Below are 26,435 nucleotides of genomic sequence, written 5' to 3' on the forward strand. Positions count from 1 at the left end.
AGCATCAGACTACAAAGTGCCTAATTGGCTGTTTGGCCGGGGAATCCATCACACTGCTGCAAACTGATGACCCTACAAGCCGCCGCAGCATGCTACCTCCACTTTCAGGGCACTGTGTATTGTGCCATGATGGAACTCAAATCTTTGGTGCAGGGCAAAAACGGCTGGCTGTGTTTCCCTATTTGAGTCACCAGCCACCTATGCTGCATCGCACCGTGGGCCATGCTGAATACTTGTTTCTGGTTGGCTGGAGTGGCCTGATTGAATCCCATCTCTAATGTTTCTACTCTGATAAGCTGCACAGCTCCGGTGCAGTAGTCTTAGTGGTGTTCAAATGAGCATTGCTTTAGCTAAATGTATTTGTAAATAAGCTAGCTAGCTAGCTAGCTGGCAATATAGATGGACAGATTCCTTGTCTTTGCTTTTTCAAGTTGTCCTCAATTCCCTTTCCACTCTCTCCCCGCCATTCCCTTGTTTAAAAAGTCAAAGCTTCGATCTTTCTCTCTCTCTTATGAAAATCAGATTTAGAAATCAGTGACGCAGCATCCGGGTAGCGTAGCGGTCTATTCCGTTGCCTACCAGCACGGGGATCGCCGGTTCGAATCCCTGCGTTACCTCCGGCTTGGTCGGGCGTCCCTACAGACACAGCTGGCCGTGTCTGTGGGAAGCCGGATGTGGGCATGTGTCCTGGTCGCTGCACTAGCGCCTCCTCTGGTCGGTTGGGGCACCTGTTCAGGGGGGAGGGGGAACTGGGGGGAATAGCGTGATCCTGCCGCGTGCTACGTCCCCCTGGCAAAACTCGCCTCTGTCAGGGCGAAAAGGAGCGGTTGGCAACTCCACGTGTATCGGAGAAAGGCATGTGGTAGTTTGCAGCCCTCCCCGGATCAGCAGAGGGGGTGGAGCCGTGACCCGGATGGTTCGGAAGAGTGGGGTAATTGGCCGGATATAATAGGGTAGAAAAAGAGGGGGAATAAAAAACGTCAAAGCTTCTGTCGTTCCCTCTCTCATACGAAAGTCAGATTCAGAAATCCGTGCCACCCCCCCTACAGCACACTTGCTTTCCCTCCTATTCTGTCACCCTTGCTTTCCATCCACTCTATTTCTCCTCGTGCTTTCAGTGAGGGACATAGGGAAAACCTATGGGGAATTCGAATTGAAATCAAGTGTGTTCAAAAAAAGTTTCTGTTTCAGGTGGTATTCTATTTATTTAATTATTTTGTCTCCCTGAAGACATAACTTGGAACTAGACGTAAACCCACCCGAAAGGCTCAAGAGAGGGTGTGAAAGTGGATCAATCGGCACTACATCGGTATATTGACATTTTCCAATGTCATTGTGTCAAGGTACAGTGTAGGCATGACAGCTGGCCTAAGCACAGTGCATAACAATTTACACAGCAAGAACTGCAGCTGAATAGAAAGAACTGTTCAGCAAGCTAGCAAATGCACTCCTTCTGTAGCGTAAGTGGACTGGACTCAGACGTGAACCAGACAAGACGTCGTCACAGCCAGGAGAAAGGGATCAGGTTTAGTTAAAGAAAAGACAAGCCATTCTTTCTGAAAGGGTTGATTTCTGAAAACGGTAACTTTCTTCTAATTGTATTAAACTATACAGCAACCAAGAGAACGATAAAGAAGAACAGGTCATTCACTTTCATATGTCCATCAGCTGGGCCAACAGGTTGACTTTTAGTAGAACTGGAGGCTTTTTTGAAACAGTATTTATATTTCTTAACTTGAGGTTCTTTATATACGGGTGGTACAGTGGCCCAGTGGTTAGCACTGTTGTCTCACAGCAAGAAGATCATGGGTTCGAACCCCAGGCCGTCCCAGGTCCTTTCTGTGTGGCGTTTGCGTGTTCTCCCCGTGTCTGCGTGGGTTTCCTCCGGGTGCTCCGGTTTCCTCCCACCATCTAAAAGACGTGTGTGCTAGGGTAAATACTCATGTCTGTGCCCCTGAGCAAGGCAGTTGAAAGAAGAGCTTGAGTTGGTCCCCTGGCACTGCAGCTGCCCACTACTCCTATACAATAGGAGGGGTTAAATGCAGGGACATATTCGTGGTAAGAATACAATTCTTTGTATGAATACAATGTCAAATAAAGTGGCTTTCATAATTGATAAATGTATACTATGATGGTTCCTGGAATGAACCTTTTTCACATAGCTGGTTTAAAAAAAAGGAAAAAAGTAATAATTTGATAAACTTTGTTGAAAATGTGTTTAATCATTTCTGTGGTCTTGTTGGTTGAACACATCATTATGTAACTGTCATCACTATGTTGACTGTAGTGACTTCCGGCTTCCACCTTCGTGAGATCAATAACTGCTGTTTATTCTCTTACTCCCTCTTCCCCTCTATATTCTGCTCTAACCTCTTCATTTGTCCTACTTGTCTCACTATTTTCTGTGCTAGAGACTCTCTAGTTTTCTTTCTCGAATCTTGTGTTAGTGGACAGCCTCTCATTCCTAGTTTGTTACTAGCTTCTAACTTAGACTAGCCTGGCAGTTAGTTTTATTGCATTTGCAGTCAAACAGCCTCATTAAAATGATGGTGTGTGGTGACTGTTCCGCAGGTGCAGATAGTTTGTCTCTACTAGAGAGACATGTCCGTGAGTTAGAGCAGCTTCTTTTGGCTAGGATTATGTTAGACATGACAGACGCTCCAGAAAGCCTTGGCCCTGGGCCTGACAGCACACCTGCTATTGTTAGCACTAGCTCAGCCTCATCGGCAGATGCGGCAGAGTTTGTCTCTGTTTGCCGGTGTGAGAAGGCTCACAACAGCAAGCCACCGGTCGTGTGGCCTGGTCTGAAGTCACCCCTCCCGACCTCAAACCAGTTTTCACCCCTCGCCAGCCCTGTTGGTAGTCCTACCGGCCAGCGTGCCTCCCCCGCTCCTGTCAACAGAGCAAAGCAGTGCAGCCTAGTGATAGAAGACTCTATTACCCGCAATATCAGATTAGCTTCACCAGCCTTGGTTCACTGTTTACCCTTTATGCCTCTGACATAGAGGTTAATCTTAGGGTGCTGCCATCACGGAGGGAGAATCAGGGAACCCAGCTACACAGCCCCACTTCTTTCAGCAGCATTGTTATTCATGTCGGCACCAATAATGTTAGAATGAAGCAATCAGACATCACAAAATTTAGCCTAGTCAGGACGCTTGAGTTGGCCAGAAAGATGTGTTGTTATCAATTAATTGTCTCTGGTGCCATACCCATGAGGGGTTATGATGAGATATACAGTAGGTTCACCTCAATGAACTGCTGGCTGGCTTATTACTGTAATGAGCAAGGATTTAGTTTTGTTGATAACTGGCCCTCTTTCTGGAGCCACCATTACCTGCTGAAAGCGGTCAGCATTCACCCTAGCAACATAGATAGTTGTCTATGTTTAGTTTGACACTCGGGACTTACCATTCAGCAGGTCACAGGTGATTGGAGAGCCTGCTAGGTTTAAACCTAGTGCAGATGTGGAGTCAGCTAGTTTAGCTAATGTGTCCAGTCAGGAAATTTATCATAGTATAGATTATTAGACAGACAGCTTGGTCTTTAATATTGAGACCATCTTTCTTCCCTGTTGTTTTGCTCCCAAGTTCTCCGCTCTAAAATGTATGAATCGATAATCAAAAAATCATTCCTACCACTGGTGGTGGTGAAATGTGTAACAAAGCACCTAATAATCTACAGAACCAAACATCTTATATGATCAAAAGGTTGACCACACATCATTCAAAGCATAAGTCTTCAAAATTGTCAAATGATAATAGAAGGTGTCTAATTCCAATTAAAAAAATCCCCTATTGGTAGCTCTAAAGTTCTGCCTACTACCAATCACCTCAACAAGATGCTTAAATTTGGTTTCATAAATATCAGGGGAAGTCCAGGTTGGTCTATTCCATTGCCTACCAATGGGGGGGTCAGCATTGCGAGGCCTCGTATTGCCTCCAGCTTGGTCAGGTATCCTTACAGACACAATTGGCCATGTCTGTGGGTGGGAAGCCGGATGTGGATTTGTGTCCTGGTTGCTGCACTAGCGCCTCCTGATCAGTTGGGGTGCCTGTTCAGGGAGGAGGGGGGGACTGGGGATAATAGCATGATCCTCCCACTGGTGAAACTCCTTCACTGTCAGGTGAAAAGAAGCGGCTGGCGACGCCACATGTATCGGAGGAGGCATGTGGTAGACTGCAGCCCTCCCCGGATCGGCAGAGGGGGTGGAGCAGAGATCGGGACTGCTTGGAAGAATGGGGTAATTGGCCAGATTGGGGGAGGAAATGGGGGCAGAATTGGGGAGGAAAAGGGGGGGGAATTAATATCAGATCACTGTCTACCAAAGCCTTACTAATAAATGAGCTGACTCTTGAACATGGCTTTGATATGATATGATTGGGTTATATGAAAAATGGCTGAAACCAAATGTTTTCCTTCCCTGAAACGAAGCTCCTCCACTGGACTCTACTTATCCTCGTGCAGCTCGGGTAAAAAAAGCAATATTTAAATGTATTTTCAATTTAACTTTTAAACTTGAATCAAAATTCAAATCTTTTGAGGCTTTTACTCTAAATGCATCTCCCTCAGCCACAAACAGACTCTGCTCAGTCCACATTGTGATACTATGTCGCCATCCTGGCCCTTTCTCACTATGTCTTGAAGAATTTGGAGAATTTATTTCAGGTCTTATTATTCGTTCTGATGAGATTCTAATTCTTGGCGATGTCAATATTCATCTGAATAAGGCTGCACATCCTGAAAATAGAAGCCTTTCTGGCACTAGTTGATACTTTTGGATTCACTCAGTTTGTTCAAGAGTCGACTCATTGCAGTGGTAACACCCTTGATTTGGTTTTATCTAAAGGGGTATCTGTTTATGATCTGACTGACTTGCAATTTGAAGCATTATTGGCCTGTTCCGTTAATGTCAGCACAGTTGTAATTGCCACTCGCCACATTGGTCTCTCCACTGTAGCTGCATTTGGCCAGCAGCTGCCTCAAACCTTGGTTCCTGTCACTGTGGAGACAGACTCTAGAAAATGTCACTAGTGACTTTAATGTGGCCCTGTCTAGTCTCCTTGATTCAGTTGCACCTCTCACTACAAGAGCTAGGCCTCCACCCTGGTTTAACGATGAGACACATGCTCTTAAGCGGTCCTGTAGGAGACTGAAATGTAAATGGTGAAAATCAAAATTGAACGTTTTTTTACCTGTCTTTCACGAGTGTTTATTGAAATACAAGCATACTTTATCTGCTGCAAAAGCAGCGTATCTCTCTCGCGTGATCAATATTAATAAACATAATCCCAGATTTCTCTTTGACACTGTAGCTAAATTTACTAAAAAGCAGCCGTCTATTAGCTGCTCACCATTCACAGCCCGAGTTTCTAGACTTTTTCTGCAATAAGGTTGATGAGATCGTAAAATAAATTATTTCTTCAAGTCCAGCTACTCTTGCAGATCCTCTTACCAAATTCACATCTATACAATGACTCATTAATAGTCCCTGCTATTAAAGCTTTTGAGACTATCTCTCTTGATACTTTGACTAAGTTCATGTCAGCTTCTAAACCAACTACTTGCCTACTTGACCATTTACCAGCTAAACTTTTTAAAGACCTCTGGCTTTTCCTGGGACCTACAGTGCTTGAAATGGTTAATTTATCACTTACTAATAGCACTCTGCCCAGCAGTTTTATGACAGCTGTGGTCAAACCTCTACTTAAGAAACCACACCTTGATTCAGGGTCTCTTAATAACTATCGGCCGGTCTCTAATCTTCCATTCTTTTCTAAAGTGCTAGGGAAGGTTGTATAGCAACAACTTTTGACCCATATAGAAGAAACCTATGTATATGAATCTTTTCAATCAGCTTTCAGGGCCTACCACTCCAGTGAAACTGCTCTGACCAGAGTGATGAACGATCTTCTACTAGCTGTGGACTCTGATTCTACCTCTGTGCTTCTATTACTGGACCTCAGTGCAGCCTTTGACCCCATTGATTATTGTATACTATTAGACAGAATAAATTGTAGTTTGAGTGTCTGGCTTAGCTCTCTCTTGGAGCAAGTCCTACTTATCCGGAACAACACAGTGTGTCTACTATTATAATATCACATCAAAATACTCTGACATTAAATATCGCGTACCTCAGGGCTTTGTTCTAGGCCCTCTACTTTTCTCTCTTCATACTTCACCTCTTGGCCAAATTATACACAGTCATGGAATTAATTTCCATTGCGATGCTGATGATACTTAGCTGTATGTGCCTATAAGGGCTGATGATTGTACTCAAATGACTAATTTAGAGGTCTGCTTGGCTGCTGTGAAAAATTGGGTGTCACTAAATTTCCTACTTGTAAATTTAAAAAAAAAACAGATGCTGGTTGTTGGCCCTGCTAGACACAGACACCAATTTGATCAAGTAACAATAACAATCGACAACTCCGTGATTTCACTAAGCGTAGCAGCCAAAAATATTGGTGTTACATTTGATCCCAGCCTTTCCTTTGATAAACACATTAAAGAAATCCCCAAGACTGCATTTTTCTCTTACTTAACATAGATAAAAATTCCATCTTTACTGTCTATGGCTGAGGTAGAGACTCTAATACATGCATTTGATTCATCCAGACTTTATTACAGTAGTGTTTTTTTTCAGGTCTGTCACATGCTAGTATTAAAAGTCTTCAGATGGTTTAATGCTGCAGCTAGAGTCCTAACCAAAAGTAGAAAATTTGACCCTATTACGCCAATTCTTGCCTCCCTTCATTGGCTCCCTATCCATGTTTGATCAGACTTCAAGGTGCTTCTGCTGACTTACAAAATCCTCAATGGGCTTGCCCCATCTTACCTGTCTGATCTCCTTAAACCACACGTTGAATCTCAAGCTATCTGTTCTCAGAGTACTGGGCTACTGTGTGTACCCCAAGTTAAAAAGAAGTGAGCTGGAGGCAGGGTCTTTTCCTATCGGGCCCCGTTCCTAGGGAATAACCTGCCTGCTGCCATCAGACAGTCTGCTATCAGTCTGTTGAGTTCTTTAACTCCAACCTTAAAACTCATCTTTTTTGCCTTAGCTTACAATTAGTTGCCTTTAAATAGAGTACTTCATTACCTGTACTGTGTGGTGGGTCGATTTCCGTTTCAATTAATTTACCAACCACTGTTCTGCTGATGAGATTATAGATTATAGCAGAGCATCAGTGTTACTCTTTACGCGGCTCGCGAGACTTTGTTTTGTGCCTCATATAGATCCACTGATAACAATAAGAACATAGCTATAACTTACTTCTATAGGTTCCGTTTGTGTCCCGTTTTAGCACATTGAAATGAATTATCCAGCAGATGGCAGCATACTGAAGCTGCGTCAAAGAACGCAGGCTACATAACAGCGTGGGATCATGGGTAGACGTATAGCCTATGTGTGTAGCTTTGCAAGCTCTGTGGCTCTTTGAGGAACGGTCTTACTCATAAGTGGCTCTCCTAAGAAAATTAGTGAGTACCACTGGTATAGATTATTGACCATGGCAACTGGTCTCTTCTTTCCAAAGCTTTTTCTCACTCTCCGAATGATGTTTTCTCCTTTCTCTTCTCCCATGTATGTGATTTGTGTTGTGTGATGGGAGTCTCCCCAGTGTGCACATGTAATCTGTCCTCCTCCCAGGTCTCCATGGTGATGGTGGTCACTACCTGGACACTGCTTGCCACCCTCATCACATTCTTTCTGCATATCTTATCAATCCATATGATGTTGTTATCCTGTTTCAGTGTTATATCCCCCTCCCTCCAACGTGTGACCCATGTCGTTTCTTGCCTCTTCTCCCGTGTGTGTGAATGGTGTGATGTGAGTCTCCCGTGTGTGCATGTGTAGTCTGTCCTCCCGTCAGGTCTACATGGTAACGCTGGTCACATGGCTTAGGTCCTGGGATGTTCCGGTGGCGTCTGGACAGTGCTCAGCGTCCTCCTTCCTCATATTCTTCATATATTGTCAAATTCCATTATAATTCTGTTATCCTCTTTCAGTGTTGTATTGTGTAAAATGTGTTTTATTCTGTACACACAACATTGCCTTCACAACGTCCATTGCACGTTGTCCATCTTGGGAGAGAGAGATCCCTCCTCTGTTGCTCTCCCCTGAGGTCTCTTCCTATTTCTTCTCCCTGTTAAAGGGTTTTTAGGGCATTGTTCCTTATCTGGTGTGAGGGTCTAAAGACAGGATGTTGTGCTACAGTAAAGCCCCCTGAGGCAAATGTGTAATTTGTGATATTGGGCTACACAAATAAAATGGACTTTAAACCAGTCAGATTTTATACGTGTGGCACGTTTTGTACATCGAAATGTGATGTGGTGTTTACATGAAAGCAAGTTAACATGGACGATAGACAACCATTCAGCTGTACATGGAATATAGTAGTGTGTGTACCTATATGTGTGTGTGTGTGTGTGTGTACAGACATCCACGGCGAAGGTGAACATCACGGTGATGGATGTTAACGACAACGACCCACACTTCGACTCCTCCCTGCCTGTCAACTTCACCGTCACAGAGGAGCAGGGTCAGGCTTTTGTTGGACAGGTCAAGGTATGGACACACACACTTGCACTACACACACGCTGATCGATCGACACACACGTATGCAGATTGCACACACGCACACATTCACGTGCAAACACATCCGCACTTGCACCTTCACACATGCGCAGGCCCGCGTAAGCACACAGATCAGAATAACAGCACATCAACACACACATGCATGTACACTCACCGGCCACTTTATTAGGCACACCTGTCCAACTGCTCGTTAACGCAAATTTCTAATCAGCCAATCACATGGCAAAGCAGAAGCACACTTGTTGTGGATGAGTCAAGACCAGGTCTCCTCTCCAAAGTCTAAATAGAAAGTATGAAGTCCCACACAGATAACTTACTCCTCAGCTTTGCGCGAGACCACTGCCTATGCAGTGTGCTATATTTGCCTTCATCCACTTTGCTGTTTGTTTTTCACTTTCTAGTGCCCTCAAAAATTCCCACAGTGCAACTAAAAATGTGCTGTCCGGTGCATGAACGCTGCTTTAATTGAAAAAACACCACCACAGTGCCACGCTTTTCCTCCTCTCTGCTCCGCTCGCACACTCTTTGGCTGCCAAACAACGTGTGACGGGACGAGAAGAAGCCGCAGAATGATGATCCAGCCTGAGTCCAAAACCTCAGTTTATTACTCCCAGTAGACCAGTAGAGTACGCTATCGAGTGTTTCGTACACAGGGACCAGTGAATGAGTGAGTGAAGGAAAGATCCCAGAGACAATGATGATGCTGGTGGAGCAGGACGTAGAACCTATGCACCTAAACCTGCCATTAGGAAAAGCAAGCGGGAAATGGCTGGATCTCATTCAAACCCATTTCATCTGCCAAAGTCAGCCTGTAATGCAGTCTCAGTCAGCACAGACATGGTCTCTAAGGTTTTGACAAGCCTGGGTGCTGCTCTCTTTGAAAAGGCCTTGCAGGGAGTATTTGAGTCAGTTCATGTTTCGTAGTCACCGAGGACGTTGACTATGTTTGCAGTATGTAGCCGGGTGGTAAATCTGTTAAATATGTTAAATGATTTTCCACTTAAATTTAGTATAGTTTAACTGTTAATATATGTAATTGTTACACTGTCAAGCCATGTAAAATGTCATTTGATGTATTTAAGTTGTGAGGCAGATTGTGAGTGTATTTTTATAGTTTTGGTTGTCATTGCATGTTTTGACCAGTAAGTGGCAGTGTTGCGGACTTTTATTGTAACTCCGTGCTCTTGTCTGTTTCCCAGGACACACCATTTGTACCCTAGTTCACCTGGTGTTGGTTGCACCAACTGGTCTTTACTGTATACTGGTCTTTACTGTATACTGGTCTTTACTGTATACTGGTCTTTACTTTACTGTATACGCCGGCTGGCGTAGCAGTCTATTCCGTTGCCTACCGTCACGGGGATCGCTGGTTCGAATCCCCGTGTTACCTCCGGCTTGGTCGGGCGTCCCTACAGACACAATTGGCCGTGTCTGCGTGGTGGGAAGCCGGATGTGGGCATGTGTCCTGGTCGCTGCACTAGCGCCTCCTCTGGTCGGTCTGGGTGCCTGTTCGGGGGGGGAAGGGGAACTGGGGGGGAATAGCGTGATCCTCCCACGTGCTACGTCCCCCTGGTGAAACTCCTCACTGTCAGGTGAAAAGAAGTGGCTGGCAACTCCACCCCCTCTGCCCCGGATTGGCAGAAGGGGTGGAGCAGCGACCGGGACGGCTTGGAAGAGTGGGGTAATTGGCCGGATACAATTGGGGAGAAAGTGGACTTCACGTCCGGTGCACCAACCAAACTTCGGCCTAGTATTAACTACTCCTCATCTGAGCGATGTGCGTCCATGTGAATACCTACATGGCTATGCCTGTTGCCTAGCAGCACGAGTTGCGGGAGGCCATGAATGATTGTTCAGACTCGGGCAGCCGTCATTCATAAAACGATTTTTTTTGTGTATACTATATTGATCCCCATGGGGAAATTCTGCTCTGCATTGAAGCCATCCTAGCTGAGTAGCTAGGAGCGGTGGGCAGCCGCCGTGCAGCACCCGGGGACCAACCCCAAGTCGTCTTGCCGTGCCTTGCTCAGGGGCACAGACGGGAGTATTAACCCTAACATGCGTGTCGTTTTGATGGTGGGGGAAACCGGAGCACCCGGAGAAAACCCACCACAGACACGGGGAGAACATGCAGACTCCTCACAGAGGACGACCTGGGATGACCCCCAGGGTTGGACAACCCCGAGGTTCAACCCAGGAACTTCTTGCGGTGAGGCGACGGCCCTAACCACTGGGCCACCGTGCTGCCCCAAATATCTACAGAACATCTAAATTTACAAAAATATACACAGATATACAGAAGAAGTGGGACGATCTCCTGAGCAAGGCAAAGAAATGTGATTGTTTGAAAAAAATCCATCAAACCGGTGGGGGTCCTCCCCCGAAAATGTCAGTATACAGTGACATCGTTGTTGATGTCTCTGGAGAGGATTCCCCTGCTTTTACCGGTTTGGTTGATATGGAAAGCGGCGGTATCGATCAACTGCCAGAAGAGAGTGATGCCTCTCCAGAGATGGATGTGGTTCACATTGACCTTACGAGGGACGAGAGCAGTGACTGCGCAGGTGTGTATGCCACACAGACTACCCATTTATTTATTTATTTATTTATTTTGTTTAGTAATAGCTAAATGAACTGATAAAATCTGCTTCTATCTAGAGTGCAATAACGTTAGGCTAAGTCTTAGAAGTTGTCACATCACGGTATAGGCTAGATTTAATGAATTCGCTATTTGATTTCAGACTCAACCGATGCCATCCATCCATCCATTATCCAAACCGCTTATTCTGCTCTCAGGGTGGTGGGGATGCTGGAGCCTATCCCAGCAGTCATTGGGCGGTAGGCGAGGAGACACCCTGGACAGGCCATCAGGCCATTACAGAGCCTCAACGGGTTAATGGGTCAACCGGTACCACTCCTTCACAAATTTTCCATGGCAGCAGCGGAGCACCACCAAGGAAATGGACGACACAGGATGATCTTCAGCAGATGCCTCTTGAGAAGGAAATCCTCAGAGTGGAGGCTGAAACCAAAAGAATTACCGATGGAGCAGCAAAAGCTGGAGCTGGAAAAACAGAGAATAGCATTAGAAATACAGTTGCTCCTAGAACATCTAAATAGGCCTTCCTCTCTTATTTTTGTAGAAGAGGAGTGGTCCTATGTGGTTTTGAACTAAATCAACCAGAGTTGAAGATGCTAAGATTTTCATTGGGAGTGACGAAGAAGAACAGGATTAGGAACGAGTATATTAGAGGGACAGCTCAGGTTGGACGGTTTGGAGACAAAGCAAGAGAGGCACGATGGAGATGGTTTGGACATGTGTGGAGGAGAGATGCTGGGTGTATTGGGAGAAGGATGCTGAATATGGAGCTGCCAGGGAAGAGGAGAAGAGGAAGGCCAAAGAGGAGGTTTATAGATGTGGTGAGAGAGGACATGGAGGTGGCTGGTGTGACAGAGGAAGATGCAGAGGACAGGAAGAGATGGAAACGGATGATCCGCTGTGGCGACTCCTAATGGGAGCAGTCGAAAGTAGTAGTAGTAGTAGTAGTAGTAGTAGTAGTAGTAGTAGTAGTGGTAGTAGTATTGGTTGGCTTAAGCAAGCACTTCATCATGTAACTGTTGCTTTTGTTAGATTTTGGTATGAAAAGTGTGGCCAGACGTGGCCCGGGATTGTCGCTGGAAGCTGCCTCTTGTTCCGGTGGCTCCGTCATTATCGGGCGGTGCTTGTTTGGCAACTCGGCACCTGCAGTGCAGGTGCTCTTCACGCGCTCTTCCCCGGCACTCAGTCCCGTATTTTGAGCAGACTACTTGTAAGGGAGGTATAAATGGCACATGTAGTGAAGTAAAAAGTCAATTACTGGCTTTGAAATATACTTGAGTAAAGGGTAGAAGTACAGGTTTTAAAAAGGAACAGGAGAAGTACTCGTTCTTAAAAAAAAACCTATTTTTTGCAATGAACAAGTTTATTAGCGTTTTTCAAAAAGACAGGTAGCCCCCTCCCTATGAAGAGTGGGCTACAAATATGGCTCAGCTGGCTAGTTATGAGAGGGTCTCATACTCTCTTTCACACAAGATGGACCAACTTGGGCTTACCTGGGGCCCATTTGTTGATTGGTCAACAAGGACATAGAGGTGAAATTGTGTATTGAATGCTGTATAGGCCTTTTGCTTAATTCCTCCATTTGCACCTTTTGAAGGATTGATAGTTTGTGAAGTGACATGTTAAATTGTGTCCCCCCCTTATTATTTATTACCAGGGATTTGGCCAATTCAGGGCCCCCTGTGACATCATTAACTCATCATTACTCTTGATCTGGTTGTCTTCACTTTATTCGGAATTTTTTAGAGCTGTTTTTTGTAAGATTATCATTAGAATAAAGTAACACTTCCACAAACGTTACTTAAGAAATTTCACAAGCAAACTTGGTGGCAAGTTTTGGAATCACTGCTTAAATCTAGTTTTCATAAACGTGCCCTCCCCCAACATTTCTTGTTTTAATGACCCATCATTAACTTGATTAGTTTCTTCTTTTTTGTTGTCATTTTTCAATTCAATTCAATTCATGCCCTGTGATGGCCTGGCGGCCTGTCCAGGGTGTCTCCCCGCCTGCCGCCCAATGACTGCTGGGATAGGCTCCAGCATCCCCGCGACCCTGAGAGCAGGATTTGGCTAATGGATGGATGGATGCTGTATATGGTATTGTTAATGAAAAAACTACTTTTTTACTCATGTGCGTAACTTGTAACGCACTACTCCACACCCCAGCACACAGGCTTTCCAGTCACACTGGCTTTAAACTCCTCTAATCTGCTACAGTAGGGATCGGAGAGCAGCAGCATGTGGCTGCAGTACTGTTGTTGGTGCGGGTGTGATTAGAGCAGTCATGTTGTTGTGCCTGCAGCACAGTGGAATATGATGCAGTTAAATCCCACATTCCTTTAGAGGGCGAGAAACTGACACCGCACGCGCCTCGTTTATTTGTGAACGTTTGTATCCTGGCGTCCCTCCTGCACAGCACACACTAACACACACGCAAACACACGCTCACAAACTCTGCTCTCTTAATCTGTTACAGTGGGGACCAGAGAGCAGTAATATACAGCAACTTGGTTCATCTTGGCGGGATGTAATTAAAGCACTAAGTTGTTATGCTCTGAAGAGTGTGTAACTGTGTGACATTGAGTTTGTGTGCGTGTGTGTTTGTGTGTGTAGGGTGTTCAGCGGGAAAGTTGGCGGTGTAAAAGGAAACAAAAGCCCTACTCAGAGGCATCGTACCTGTGTACTGGTTACAGGCTCTTAGCAAAAGAACAACGGACGTGTTTTGAACCTGACCGTGTATACGGGTAGACTGGGAACTGTGGACTTGTTTCCACCCCCTAAGTCTCTTCGGGCAGAGGTCATGAGTAAGTCTGACGCTCTGATTGCTTCCCGTCTTAAAACACACTTGGTTGCAGTTGAGAGGATTCAGTCCAGGTCTAATAAAAGGGGTTGTAGAACCTGATAATGTAATAAATTCCCAATAATGTAATAACCCCGATAATGTAATAAAAATCTGCTCTTGAGTCCATTGAAAATGCAATAAAACCCGATAATGTAATAACTTCCTGATAATGTAATAAAGTGCATTCCCTAATAATGTAATAAACTTTTTACCAATAATGTAATAATGTGTTACATTAACGGGACGTTATTAGGGTTAGGGTTAGGGTTTAGGGTTAGGGTTAGGGTTTAGGGTTAGGGTTAGCTATGATATATAGTTTAATACATTATCGGGAAATGCACTTTATTACATTATCAGGAAGCTGTTACATTATCAGGTTTTATTGCATTTTCAATGGCCTCAAGTGCATTTTTTATTACATTATCAGGGTTATGACATTATCGGGGCTTTATTACATTATCAGGTTTATTGCATTATCAGGGTTATTACATTATCGGGGATTTATTACATTATCAGGGTTATTACATTATCAGGGTTATTACATTATCGGGTTTATTGCATTATCGGGGTTATTGCATTATCGGAGATTTATTACATTATCAGGTTCCACAAGGGTCTTCAGACCTTTGTCAGGGTCCCTTGATGAATCTAACTCTTTGGCAGACTGTGTATATGAGTCATGCTTCTCCGTTTCTTTTTCACTTGGGCCTGTTTCAGTTCAATGCTTAGCCCACCTTGCCCGAGATCCTGCACAACCATGGCCCTTTTTTTTTCAACGAGTTCCAAACATGTTTTTTTTTATTTTTGAGATACTTTATTGATCCCCGTGGGGAAATTCCTCTCTGCATTTAACCCATCCTAGCTGTGTAGCTAGGGGCAGTGGGCAGCCACCGCGCAGCACCCGGGGACCAACTCCAGTCCATCTTGCCATGCCTTGCTCAGGGGCACAGACAGGAGTATTAACCCTAACATGCATGTCTTTTTGATGGTGGGGGAAACCGGAGCACCCGGAGAAAACCCACCGCAGACACGGGGAGAACATGCAAACGCCACACAGAGGACGACCTGGGATGACCCCCAAGGTTGGACAACCCCAGAGTTTGAACCCAGGACCTTCTTGCTGTGAGGCGACAGTGCTAACCACTGGACCAACGTGCCGCCCAAATATATAACTTCGTCTTCTTGATGGACTCCATTACAATGTTCAGAATGTGTCCATATTCTCAGTGGACATTACAGTTCAAGAGTTTCATAGTTAAGCATCCTCCTGTGGTTGGGCCCTTGGACCAGTTCCATCCTAATCGTCTGAGGGGGCACTTTAACATATTCCAACCCTGAACTTTCTCCCTTTCACAGACCCTTGGATGCGCACAATCCCTCAGCAGACCGAGTAAGGCACAACACTGGGCCGCATTTCTGCGTCTCTGCCGGCAGGTATTAAACAGATTTTGGTAGGAATGACCGGTGCTGACCTCGGTCTGTCAGTTTTGGTAAGAAGAGGGGGAAAAAAGCAGGCGATTGGGAGAAAGGTGAAATAGGAGAAAATACAAAATGGAGAGGGAGACATATAAAAAAAAGAAAGGTGAGGTCAGAAGGGAAGGCCGGAGAAAAAGAGTAAGCAGAGTCGAGCATAGGTGAGAGAGACAGAATAGAGAACAAAGCACTGGGGAGGAGAGAGAGGTGGAAAGGGGGGAATGGGAAAAGAGACAAGATGAGAGAGCCTGGGGAGGTTGGCTTCTTGCAGAATCATTTGACTTTCATGAGGGAAAAGATATGGCTTGACTTTTAAAGGTGGGAAAAATACATGAGGGGCAAAAGAGAAAGAGAGGACGACTTCTCAGCGCTCAGCGGGGGGGGGGGGTCAAGCATAATGGGGGCGGAAAAAAATCGAGAAAGGTAGAAAAAGGACAGAGGGAGACAGCACATAGTTTGCGGTCAGTCATATTTCCTTTTGCTATAGGTCCCAGATATGCAACCATGCAACAGTTATTTCTCAACAGTTACTTCTCTGTTGAAAACAGAATACATGAGACGACAGCATCGGTGTTAGGCTGTCGTTGCACTGGCTTGTCTCTGCAGAATTTGTTAGCATATTCAAATACTCAAAATAATATCTTCTTTTTGTCCGTGTGTTTTATTAGGGCAATTAACGCTTTTGCAAAAGTCCAAAAATGTGACAATACATACTCACAGTATCATGCATTACCTGACGCTCATTTACCCTGTACTGTATGACAACATACGTATCATAACCTTACATGGCATGTACTTTGAGTAAGTGCGAAATCTCCTTTCAGTATTTGTCTCAGCTCCATCACTCTTTCTACAAATTAACTAAGAATACATTTCTTAAACACTGCAATATGTAACGCAAAATATAATAGACGTACACTGTATACCAGTCTGCTCAGTCAAGGCAAATTAAGGTAACAACGAGGTAATTGCATGTGTTCAGATATACTGACCTTCTTAACAACCCGCAATTGCATTATCATAAAATCCAGAATTATCTTGAACTGAAATGTGTAATGGCATCTAACATGGAGCCAAATAAGTAAAATGTCAGACCGCCATGATCCTTCCCCCTCCACCAACATTGTACTGTCCATATCGACCACCGGCAGTCAATTACAGTACGAAAGAAATAAAACGTAACAAAACACTGCACAAACTTATCTTTCTTAATCGACGGTCAAGTTACTTATACATAACATTGTAAAGCATTTCACACACTTTATATAGTTTTAAGCATGCCATTGTTCACCCATTGCTAGAGAAATCTAATTTAGATCCCTTGTCCTTAAGTAACTACAGACCGATCTCCAAATTGTCTTTTCTAACTAAGGTTCTGGAGAGGGTAATTTAATCTCAATTGATTTCTTTTATGAACACTAATAGTGTTTTGAACAGTTTCCAGTCTGGTTTTAGAGCACTTCGTGGTACCGAGAAAGCTCTAGTTAAGGTCACTAATGACTTACTGCAGACAGAGGTGACTGCTCAATTTTAGTTCTCTTAGACTTGAGTGCTGCCTTTGACACAGTCAATCACAACATCGTCTTAAATCACTAGAGACTTTGGCTGGCAGCAAGGGCTCTTAGTTTATTATGCTCTTACCTCACCAACAAAGCTTTTTCTGTTGCTCTGGGTAACTCTGCTTCCTCAATGGTTCAATTGAGTTGCGGTGCCCCTCAAGGCTCAGTTCTTGGCCCCCTTCTCTTTTCAATATACATGCTGCCCCTTGCCCAGGTCATTCGAAATCACAATGTGCTTTACCTTTTTTATGCTGACGGCACTCAGTTATACATGTCACTAAAACCCATAGATCCTAGCGCCCTAGCAAATCTCACAACTTGCCTCTCTGACATTAAATCCTGGATGTCTGAAAATTTATCAAATTTAACAATAAGTCTGAGGTTATTCTGTTCGGTCCCGAAAATGCCATCAGCCCTGTTTTTTTTACTAATCTTTGTGGTCTTTCAGGTAGTCTTAAGCAGGTTGCTAGGAATCTTGGGGTAATATTTGATGCTAATCTCGGATTTGATAATCAAATCAAACATATTGTTCAGTCGTGCTTTCTCCAGCTCAATGGCCTGATTCTATCTCCAAATCAGGTCATTTTTATCAATTGCTGATCTGTAAAAAGTTGTACATGCTTTCATCTATTCTCAGCTTCACTATTTTAATGCATTTTATTCTGGTATCAGCAAGGGCTCCCTCCACCCCTCTGCAGTTGGTACAAAATGCCGCTGCTCAGCTCATTTCTGGGACAAAGAGGCATGAGCAGATCACTCCTGTGCTTTCCTTCCTACACTGGCTCCCTGTTATATTTCGAATTGATTTTAAAATGTTATTGTTCACTTTTAAGGCTTTAAATTGTTACAATGTTAGTTTTATTTATCAGACACTAGATCCAAAGCGACGAATATCTAAGAGTTAATACAACACAAGCAAGGATCTAGTCAGGAGATGAAAATGCAAGTGCCAAAAAACTAGGTTCAAGTCCGGCAGGACGTAGGTGTCAACAGGCAGTGCACAAAGGCAATGCATAGGGTGTGTTTTTTTTCTTTTTTTTTTATTAATACTAACAGGTGTAGAGGTGTTTATGAAAGAGCTGGGTCTTTACCTTTTTCTTAAAGATGGAGAGAGACTCAGCGGATTGAATGGAGTTTGGTAACTTGTTCCACCACCAGGAAACTACGGAAGAGTCTGGCTAGTGACTTAGGGTCCCATTGTGGCGGAAGTGCCAGACATCTTTCATTGGCAGAGCGTGGTGAGTGGGACTGAGTGTAGACCTGAATGAGGGAGTTTAGGTAAGCAGGAGCTGTTTTAGTTGCTGTTTCGTAAACGAGCATTAATATTTTGAATTTGATGTGCTAAATTGACATTTGACCTATAGCCTATGTCAATATGTGATCTAATCAGCGAATTTACAAAACATTCAAAACAATTTCAGAATTATACTATATTTTCAAAATCACAATTACTCCAAGTGAAGGAGTTCAAGTATCTCGGGGTCTTGTTCATGAGTGAGGGTAGGATGGATTGGGAGATTGACAGGCAGATTGGTGCAGCATCAGCAGTAATGCGGACGTTATACCGGACCATTGTGGTGAAGAGGGAGCTGAGCCGGAAGGCAAAGCTCTCAATTTACCAGAGAACAAAGCTCTCAATTTACTTTCATTCCAGCCCTCACCTATGGTCATGAGCTTTGGGTAGTGACCGAAAGGGTGAGATCGTGGTTACAAGTGGCTGAGGTGAGTGTCCTCTGTAGGGTGTCTGGGCTCAGCCTAGAGATAGGGTGAGGAGCTCAGACATCCAGAGGGAGCTTGGAGTAGAGCTGCTGCTCCTTCGCGTCGAAAGGAGCTAGTTGAGGTGGTATGGGCATCTGATTAGGATGCCTCCTGGGCGCCTTCCTTTGGAGGTTTTCCAGGCATGTCCAACTGGGAGGAGACCCCAGGGTAGACCCAGAACTTGCTGGAGGGACGACATGTCCAAACTGGCCTAGGAACACCTTGGGATCCCCCAGGAGGAGCTGGAGGGCGTTGCTGGGGAGAGGGACATCTGGAGTTCCCTACTTAGCTTGCTGCCACTGTGACCTGACCCCGTAGAAGCGGCTGATGATGAGAGGAGAGATGAGACAATTACTCCATTATTTTAAAAACAAAAGAATACATACTTAACATATTAAAAAAAAGGATAATAAATCTTAAGACCAAGGGTCCCCATTGGCTCCAGGGCCTGGACACGTGCTCACTTTTCCCAGGTGGTAGTCCATGAGAGTACCTGGACATGTTATTTGCCACTTCAAGCTCTGGATGAATCCATGTGTGTCCCTGAGATGTTTTAGGCTGTGCTTGTGATGATGCTAACGCACCCAGACTAACCAGTAAGTCTGTCATGGGGGGCTACTGCAGTCATTTACTTGTTTGTTTTACTCAGTGTATTGGTTCAGTAGTTTTCATTAATGGGATTACTTGTTGCAACATCTTAAGTACAGTCTGCTTGTCTCCTTCTCGATCTCTATCTGACCTAAATTTACCCAAGGCAATGATTTGAGCCTAAATTCAAGGTGAGAACAAGACAAATGTTGACTAATGAGCAAAAAATGGAGGGGAAAATAGAAAGAGATATAGTCATTCATACATATTGAAACACACTCAGACTGGCAGACACAGACATAATAAGCAAGTGTCTAATTTGGCTCAGCGTGAGGCTAGTGTAGTTTCTTGTACTGGGGAGCTAAATGACAAAAGGCAATTATCTCCTGCACAGCTGAAATGAACCGACAGCTTGGTTTTCTGCTGAACAAAATGCAAGAAAGGATAAAAGAATCAGAATCAGCGTTATTGGCCGAGCGTGCCCGTGCACATGAGGAATTTGTCTCCGGTACACGGCAGCTTCCAGCACTTGCCGACATAACTCACACAAAGAAGAAAAAGGAAAAACAAGAAAACAAAACAACTAACAAAAACACAAACAAACAAGCGATTAATGGAGCAACAACAGGACTCTGTTGACAAGTATGTGTGCATAACAGGAACGTCGGTACTATACAGAGTTGTGTTATGGTTGAGTAATCAACAACCTATGCCCATATATTATACCACATGGATGGCAGTGTGAACTTACGTTTGCGGCGGCCTCATCCTGTACCGTCCATGTGGTGTCTAAGTTTGTTTTGTCTTCGTTTGATGGCTGGGAGAGCTGGTGCTGGATCGGCTGGGAGAGCTCGGTCAGCCGCGTCCTGTGGGCCCAGGGATCACAGCCCTGATCGGAGCTGTGCCCGAAGAGGTAACACTGAGGGCAGTCTGACAGGATGCAGAAGTGGGGCAGGCTAAGCTAACTGCTAGCCTATGCAGACCAGCAGTTCTGATAACACCACGGGCGGTCTGGCAGCGGCCTCGCCTGAGGTTGACTGTTGACGTTTTTTGGTGTTGTCGTGTGGAGTGCAGGGAGGTGTGTTGAGGGTGTCTGACTGGGAGAGTTGGCATTGAATCGACTGGGGGAGCCTGGTCTGCTGCATCCGGTGGGCCCAGGGACCAGAACCCTGCCAGAGCTGTACCCGAGGAGGAAACACCAAGGGCGGACTGACAGCACACGGAAGCGGGGCAGGCTAAGCTAACTGCTAGCCCAAGTAGACCAGCAGTTCCGATAACACCGAGGGTGGTCTGGCGGCGGCCTCGCCTGGCGTTGACTGTGGCATTTTTGGTGTCATTGTGCGGAATGCGGGGAGGTGTGTCGAAGGTGTCTAGCTGGGACAGCTGGCATTGGATCGACTGGGGGAGCCTGGTCTGCTACATCCGGTGGGCCCAGGGACCACGACCCTGCCCAAGGAGGAAACACTGAGGGCAGGATGTGGAAGTGGGGCAGGCTAAGCTAACTGCTAGCCCATGCAGGCCGGCATTTCCGACAGTCATCCTGGCTGGCGTTCATTCTCTGGACAGTGGAGTTTTTGCTTCTCCGTGTTTTTGTATGTTTTTGGTGGTGTCGTTTTTGGGAAATTTGGGAATTGTGTCTTTGTCTTTTGTGTCACACTGCTGTGGGCTGGGGGAAACGGATTTTTGTTTGTTTTGTGTACGCAAGTCCATTCAAGAAATGGCAATAAATTGTTCTTGTTTCCTGAGTCCATATTGCATATATACTATATATATACCACAACTCCACAACCCATCATGCCCATATACAATGCTATGTACTCCCACAATGTTATGTTATGTACCAGAAGTATACACTATATATTCACCTACCGTCCACCTCACACCCACATACTTTATTATATACCCGTGTTACAACCACAGCAATAACAGCAATGCTTTGTAAGCAGTACACAGCAGTTGTGTGCGTATTTACAACTGTGCATTTGCGTTGCACACGGATTTAGTTTCAGTGACAGATGCCGGTATGATGTGTGTGGAATTAGATAGGGAGGGAAGCGTGTGAAGGAGAGGAGGAGAGGAGGCGGGGATGGATTATGAGATTAGGAAGGAGGTGAATGAAACACAAGAGGCAGAGACAGAGTGAGAAAAAGACAAACACACAGCAGACAGGTAAAGAACGCATGCCGGGCCTGCCTCAGCACCCGTGTCACAGTGCACTTAAAAACCAGCAGACGTGCAGCAGGAGATGCAAATCTGTTTTATCTTGTTCTTGCTTTTCAACTGTCGACCTGATGAATGAAAGAGGAGAGCTTCATCGTGATTGTTCTCATGCATGCATACATACATACACACATATACATACATACGTATACATGTGTATGCACATATACATATTTACATATACAGATATACATACATATGCATATATACATGCATGCATGCATATACATATATATGCATACATATATATGTACGCACATATATGTGTACATATACATATATACAGGCATATATACATGTGTACATAAACACACACACACACACACACACACACACACATATATATATATATATATATATATATATATATATATATATATATATATATATATAAATACGCACATATACTTGTACATATGCATATATACATACATACATATACATGTATACATACACACATTTACATATAAACATATACATATATACATACACGCATATATACATATGATTGACAGCTGATGATTGCTTATGGCATGAAACAGGCTTGTACTGTCTCATTAAGAATTCACTTGACTCACTTGCTCCTTATTTGTTGAGCACTTTCCCTACCGTTGAGTGTTTCTTTTAACAAAGTTATACACATATACATATACATAAATACATACATAGTCATATATACGCAAATACACACATACATATATACATACACATATATATACATATATAAATACACATATGCATATTCATATACACATTAAGGCTGCAAGTAATGATTATTTTGATAATCAAATAGTCTGATGGTTATCAGAACGATCATCGACTTTTATCTCATAGATCAGGAACGTTTCAGGAACATTAATTTGTCATTTCATTCCATGAACCTGCACACATGAAATGAAACAAAATACCATTTCCCCCATCCCACAAAGACAAACCACAAACAACTACAAAAACACATATATCCAACATATCCCCAAAAAAAAAATTCATTGTCCAAGAGAGTGAACGCCAGGATGACTGCCGGAACTGCCAGTCTGCATGGACTAGCAGTTAGCTTAGCCTGCCCCGCTTCCGCATCCTGTCAGACCGCCCTCGGTGTTTCCTCCTCGGACACAGCTCCAGGCAGGGGCGTGGTCCCTGGGCCCACCGAACATAGCAGACCAAGTTCTCCTAGCCGATCCAGCGCCAGCTCTCCCAGCCAGACATTCTCGACACACCGTCCTGCGCTCCACACGACGACACCAACAACACAGTTAACGCTGGGCGAGGCCGCCGCCAGACCGCCCTTGGTGTCATCAGAACTGCTGGTCTGCATGGACTGCCGGTCAGCCTGGGCCCACAGAATGCAGCAGACCAAGCTCTCCCATTCCATCCAGCACCAGCTCTCCCAGCCATCAAACAAAGACATAGACGCAGATGTGGACAAAGACACTGCACGGACAGTAGCGTGTGAGGCTGCCGCAAACCCAAGTTCGCACCGCCATGCTCCCACACCGGAACTGGGCGAAGCTGCTTCAAACGTGAATTTGCGCGGCCATCTTGCAACCAGCATCCCGAGATGCTGGTTGCAGTAGGCACGTGCTGTGACTCAACAAAATACAGCCGGTGGAGGAAGTCCTGTAGTGCAGCTCTGCAGCGATGCCAGCTGCAGGGCTTCGTGGGGCTTGACCCTCAGGATGCATGAAATGTTCCCATACTATAACCCATGTCTGCTTTGTATGTCGTCATAAGCAGGGAGACACCCCAGTTGTTTGAATAGTGGTGACGTTTGGAAGGGATTTATGTGGTAATGATGAGTCAGGCGTAACCAGCGCTGCACACGCCATTGCTTCCCTAACTGTTGATAATCATTTTATTTGGTTTAGTTGCTCTCAACATTCGCGCCCTACTTCCTGCCGCTCTGACCATCCATTTTCAGCACAAAGTGGGGAAAATCCAACGTGTCCACCACTCGTTGGTCAGTGGGCAGCTACAGGGGGCGTTAGTCGGTTAACTCAGTCATCGACCTTTGGCCTCCATTGTGCGGTGATGGAGACCCCAAGCAGCAGACGCCTTCTGGAGGGAAGCGCCAAACCATTAGAGGACAAACCTCCATCTGAACGTTAAGGATAATGTCAAGTAGTTGTTTCAGCCCATCTTCCTCTTCTCTCTTTTCACTCCTCTCTCTCTCAACGTTCTCTTGATGTACATGGTGTGTTTTGTAGGGTTACTGGTTTGGTTTGTGTATATGAGGGGGTTTCAAGAGGTTTTGTGTGTGTGCGTGTTTGCGGTCGACCAGCGCTTGCTGGTCGGCGTGCTAAACGCCGGTATGGAGTTTACCAAACTCACCAGGGAACATGGGCTTTAAGTGTCGCCTAGTTTCCCGTGTTGGGTGGAGGGCTGTGCCCTGGCAGTGGGGCAGGTTGTGGGTCATAGCAGCGTTAAATCTGCTGCTAGGATGAACGGCGCTGTGGTGATTTTTGTCGACGCTGTAGCCAATGCACACCAGGTGGTCGAGGCCGGCGTTGTTGGTTCACATGGATGTGGCTTTTAGGGTGAAGGTGGAGGATTTTGCCTATGTCATCTTTGTAAGCTCTGGGACCTTGAAGTGTCTCGGCTGTGGAGGGGAGGGTCATTGGGTTCGGGCCTGTCCTGAGAAACACCCCTCTGATGGCAAAACGTAGAGTGAAGCGAGAGGACACGAACAGAGTGGAACCAGGCAGAGCAGCGAAGGGACAACAGAAAAGGGACAGAGTCCAGATCACAGCGACGAAACTGCACCACCCAAACAGAGTGACGAGTCTAAAAAGGAATACATAAGTGTTGAAAATGGAGCACAACGTGAACAGGCAATGGCATCAAGCACTACAGGTGGAGCTGCAGAAGGCGTGGTGTTGAGCATCAAACACTACAGGTGGAGCTGCAGAAGGTGTGGTGTTGAGCATCAAACACTACAGGTGGAGCTGCAGAAGGTGTAGTGTTGGGCAGTGAGGAGGACTTGCTGGAAGGCGAAACAGCCTGTAAGGTTCCTGTGCTGAAGAGAAAGCAGGCGGAGCACTGACAAGGGAGAGGAGCAGGCAGTACGAGGAGCACCTGTCTGGGGGATGAGTTGAGTATGGAGGAAGAGGAGGAGGAGGAGGAAGGGGGCTGTGGTGTAGGCAGCCGGGTACCTGAGGGTGTTGCACCGTGGCTCCTCCTCCTACTGCTGCTGCTGCCGGAGGAGCCACGGATACACGGAGCCAGGCTGGTGGTCTCCGGCTGGTGCCCTCCAGGATTTCCCAGAAACGGTTTTCCTCCACGACCATCACCCCACAGCGCATAGGGGCTGCAGCAGGATTGGGACTCAACAACACCGAGGCCGTAGCCCAGCTGCTCTACATGAGGTCTACGTGAGGTCTACGTGAGGTCTACGTGAGGTCTACGTGAGGTCTACATGAGGTCTACGTGAGGTCTACATGAGGTCTACATGCCACACAAGGGACTTTTTTACAGCTATGATGTAAGAACTGTGTGAAGGAGATGTTTTTTACCAATACTTGTTTGGACCGCTCAATGTTTTTGTGTTTTTCCCCTAAACTGGTTTTTGTGTGAGCTGGATTATGAAGAGCTGTTGTGTTAGGGTGTAAACTGGTGGACTGTAGCGTATTTGGAATAAATGTACTTTTTAAAACTCAAACTCTCACGTTCGCTTTTCATTCCTCTCTCTCTCACACGTTCTCTCTCTCTCTCTCTCTCCCTCTCTTTCTCTCTCTCTCTCTCTCTCTCTCTCTCTCTCTCTCTCTCTCTGTCTCTGTCTCTGTCTCTCTCTCCCTCTCTTTCTCTCTCTCTCTCTCATACTCTCTCTCTCACACGTTCTCTCTCTCTCTCTCTCTCTCTCTCTCTCTCTCTCTCTCTCTCTCTCTCTCTCTCTCTCTGTCTCTCTCTCTGTCTCTGTCTCTCTCTCTGTCTCTCTCTCTGTCTCTCTCTCTCTCTCTCTGTCTCTCTGTCTCTCTCTCACTCTCATATTCTCTCTCTCTCTCTCACTCTCATACTCTCTCTCTCTCTACGTTCTCCTTTCATTCCTCTTGGTCTCATGTTCTCTCTCTTCACTCCTGTCTCACACATTCTCTCTCTTTTCACTCCTCTCTCTCTCCCCGCGTTCTCTCTCTCTTCACTCCTCTCTCTCTCCCGCGTTCTCTCTCTCTTCACTCCTCTCTCTCTCCCAACGTTCTCTCTCTTTCTCTCTCTGTCTGTCTCTCTCAGTCTCTCTCTTCACTTCTCTCTCGCGCTCACATTATCTATCTATCTCACTCTCATGTTCACTCTCTCTCTCTCTCTCTCTCTCTCTCTCTCTCTCTCTCTCTCTCTCTCTCTCTCTCTCTCTCTCTCTCTCTCTCTCTCTCTCTCTCTCTCTCTCTGTCTCTCTCTCTGTCTCTCTCTCTCTGTCTCTGTCTCTCTCTCTGTCTCTCTCTCTCTCTCTCTGTCTCTCTGTCTCTCTCTCACTCTCATATTCTCTCTCTCTCTCTCACTCTCATACTCTCTCTCTCTACGTTCTCCTTTCATTCCTCTTGGTCTCATGTTCTCTCTCTTCACTCCTGTCTCACACATTCTCTCTCTTTTCACTCCTCTCTCTCTCCCGCGTTCTCTCTCTCTTCACTCCTCTCTCTCTCCCAACGTTCTCTCTCTTTCTCTCTCTGTCTGTCTCTCTCAGTCTCCCTCTTCACTTCTCTCTCGCGCTCACATTATCTATCTATCTCACTCTCATGTTCACTCTCTCTCTCTCTCTCTCTCTCTCTCTCTCTCTCTCTCTCTCTCTCTCTCTCTCTCTCTCTCTCTCTCTCT

General features: G+C 45.4%; 1 protein-coding gene across 1 annotated transcript in view; it reads left to right on the top strand.

The window, feature by feature from the left end:
* LOC130127199 (protocadherin-15-like) overlaps window positions 1-26,435 on the top strand; it is a 409,304-nt gene that overhangs the window by 255,286 nt on the left and 127,583 nt on the right. Inside the window, 1 exon segment of the mRNA XM_056296769.1 lies at window positions 8,438-8,566. Within this exon segment, the coding sequence (XP_056152744.1) occupies window positions 8,438-8,566 (129 nt within the window).

Source organism: Lampris incognitus, chromosome 17 (genome assembly GCF_029633865.1).
Source record: "Lampris incognitus isolate fLamInc1 chromosome 17, fLamInc1.hap2, whole genome shotgun sequence".
NCBI classification, from domain to species: domain Eukaryota; kingdom Metazoa; phylum Chordata; class Actinopteri; order Lampriformes; family Lampridae; genus Lampris; species Lampris incognitus.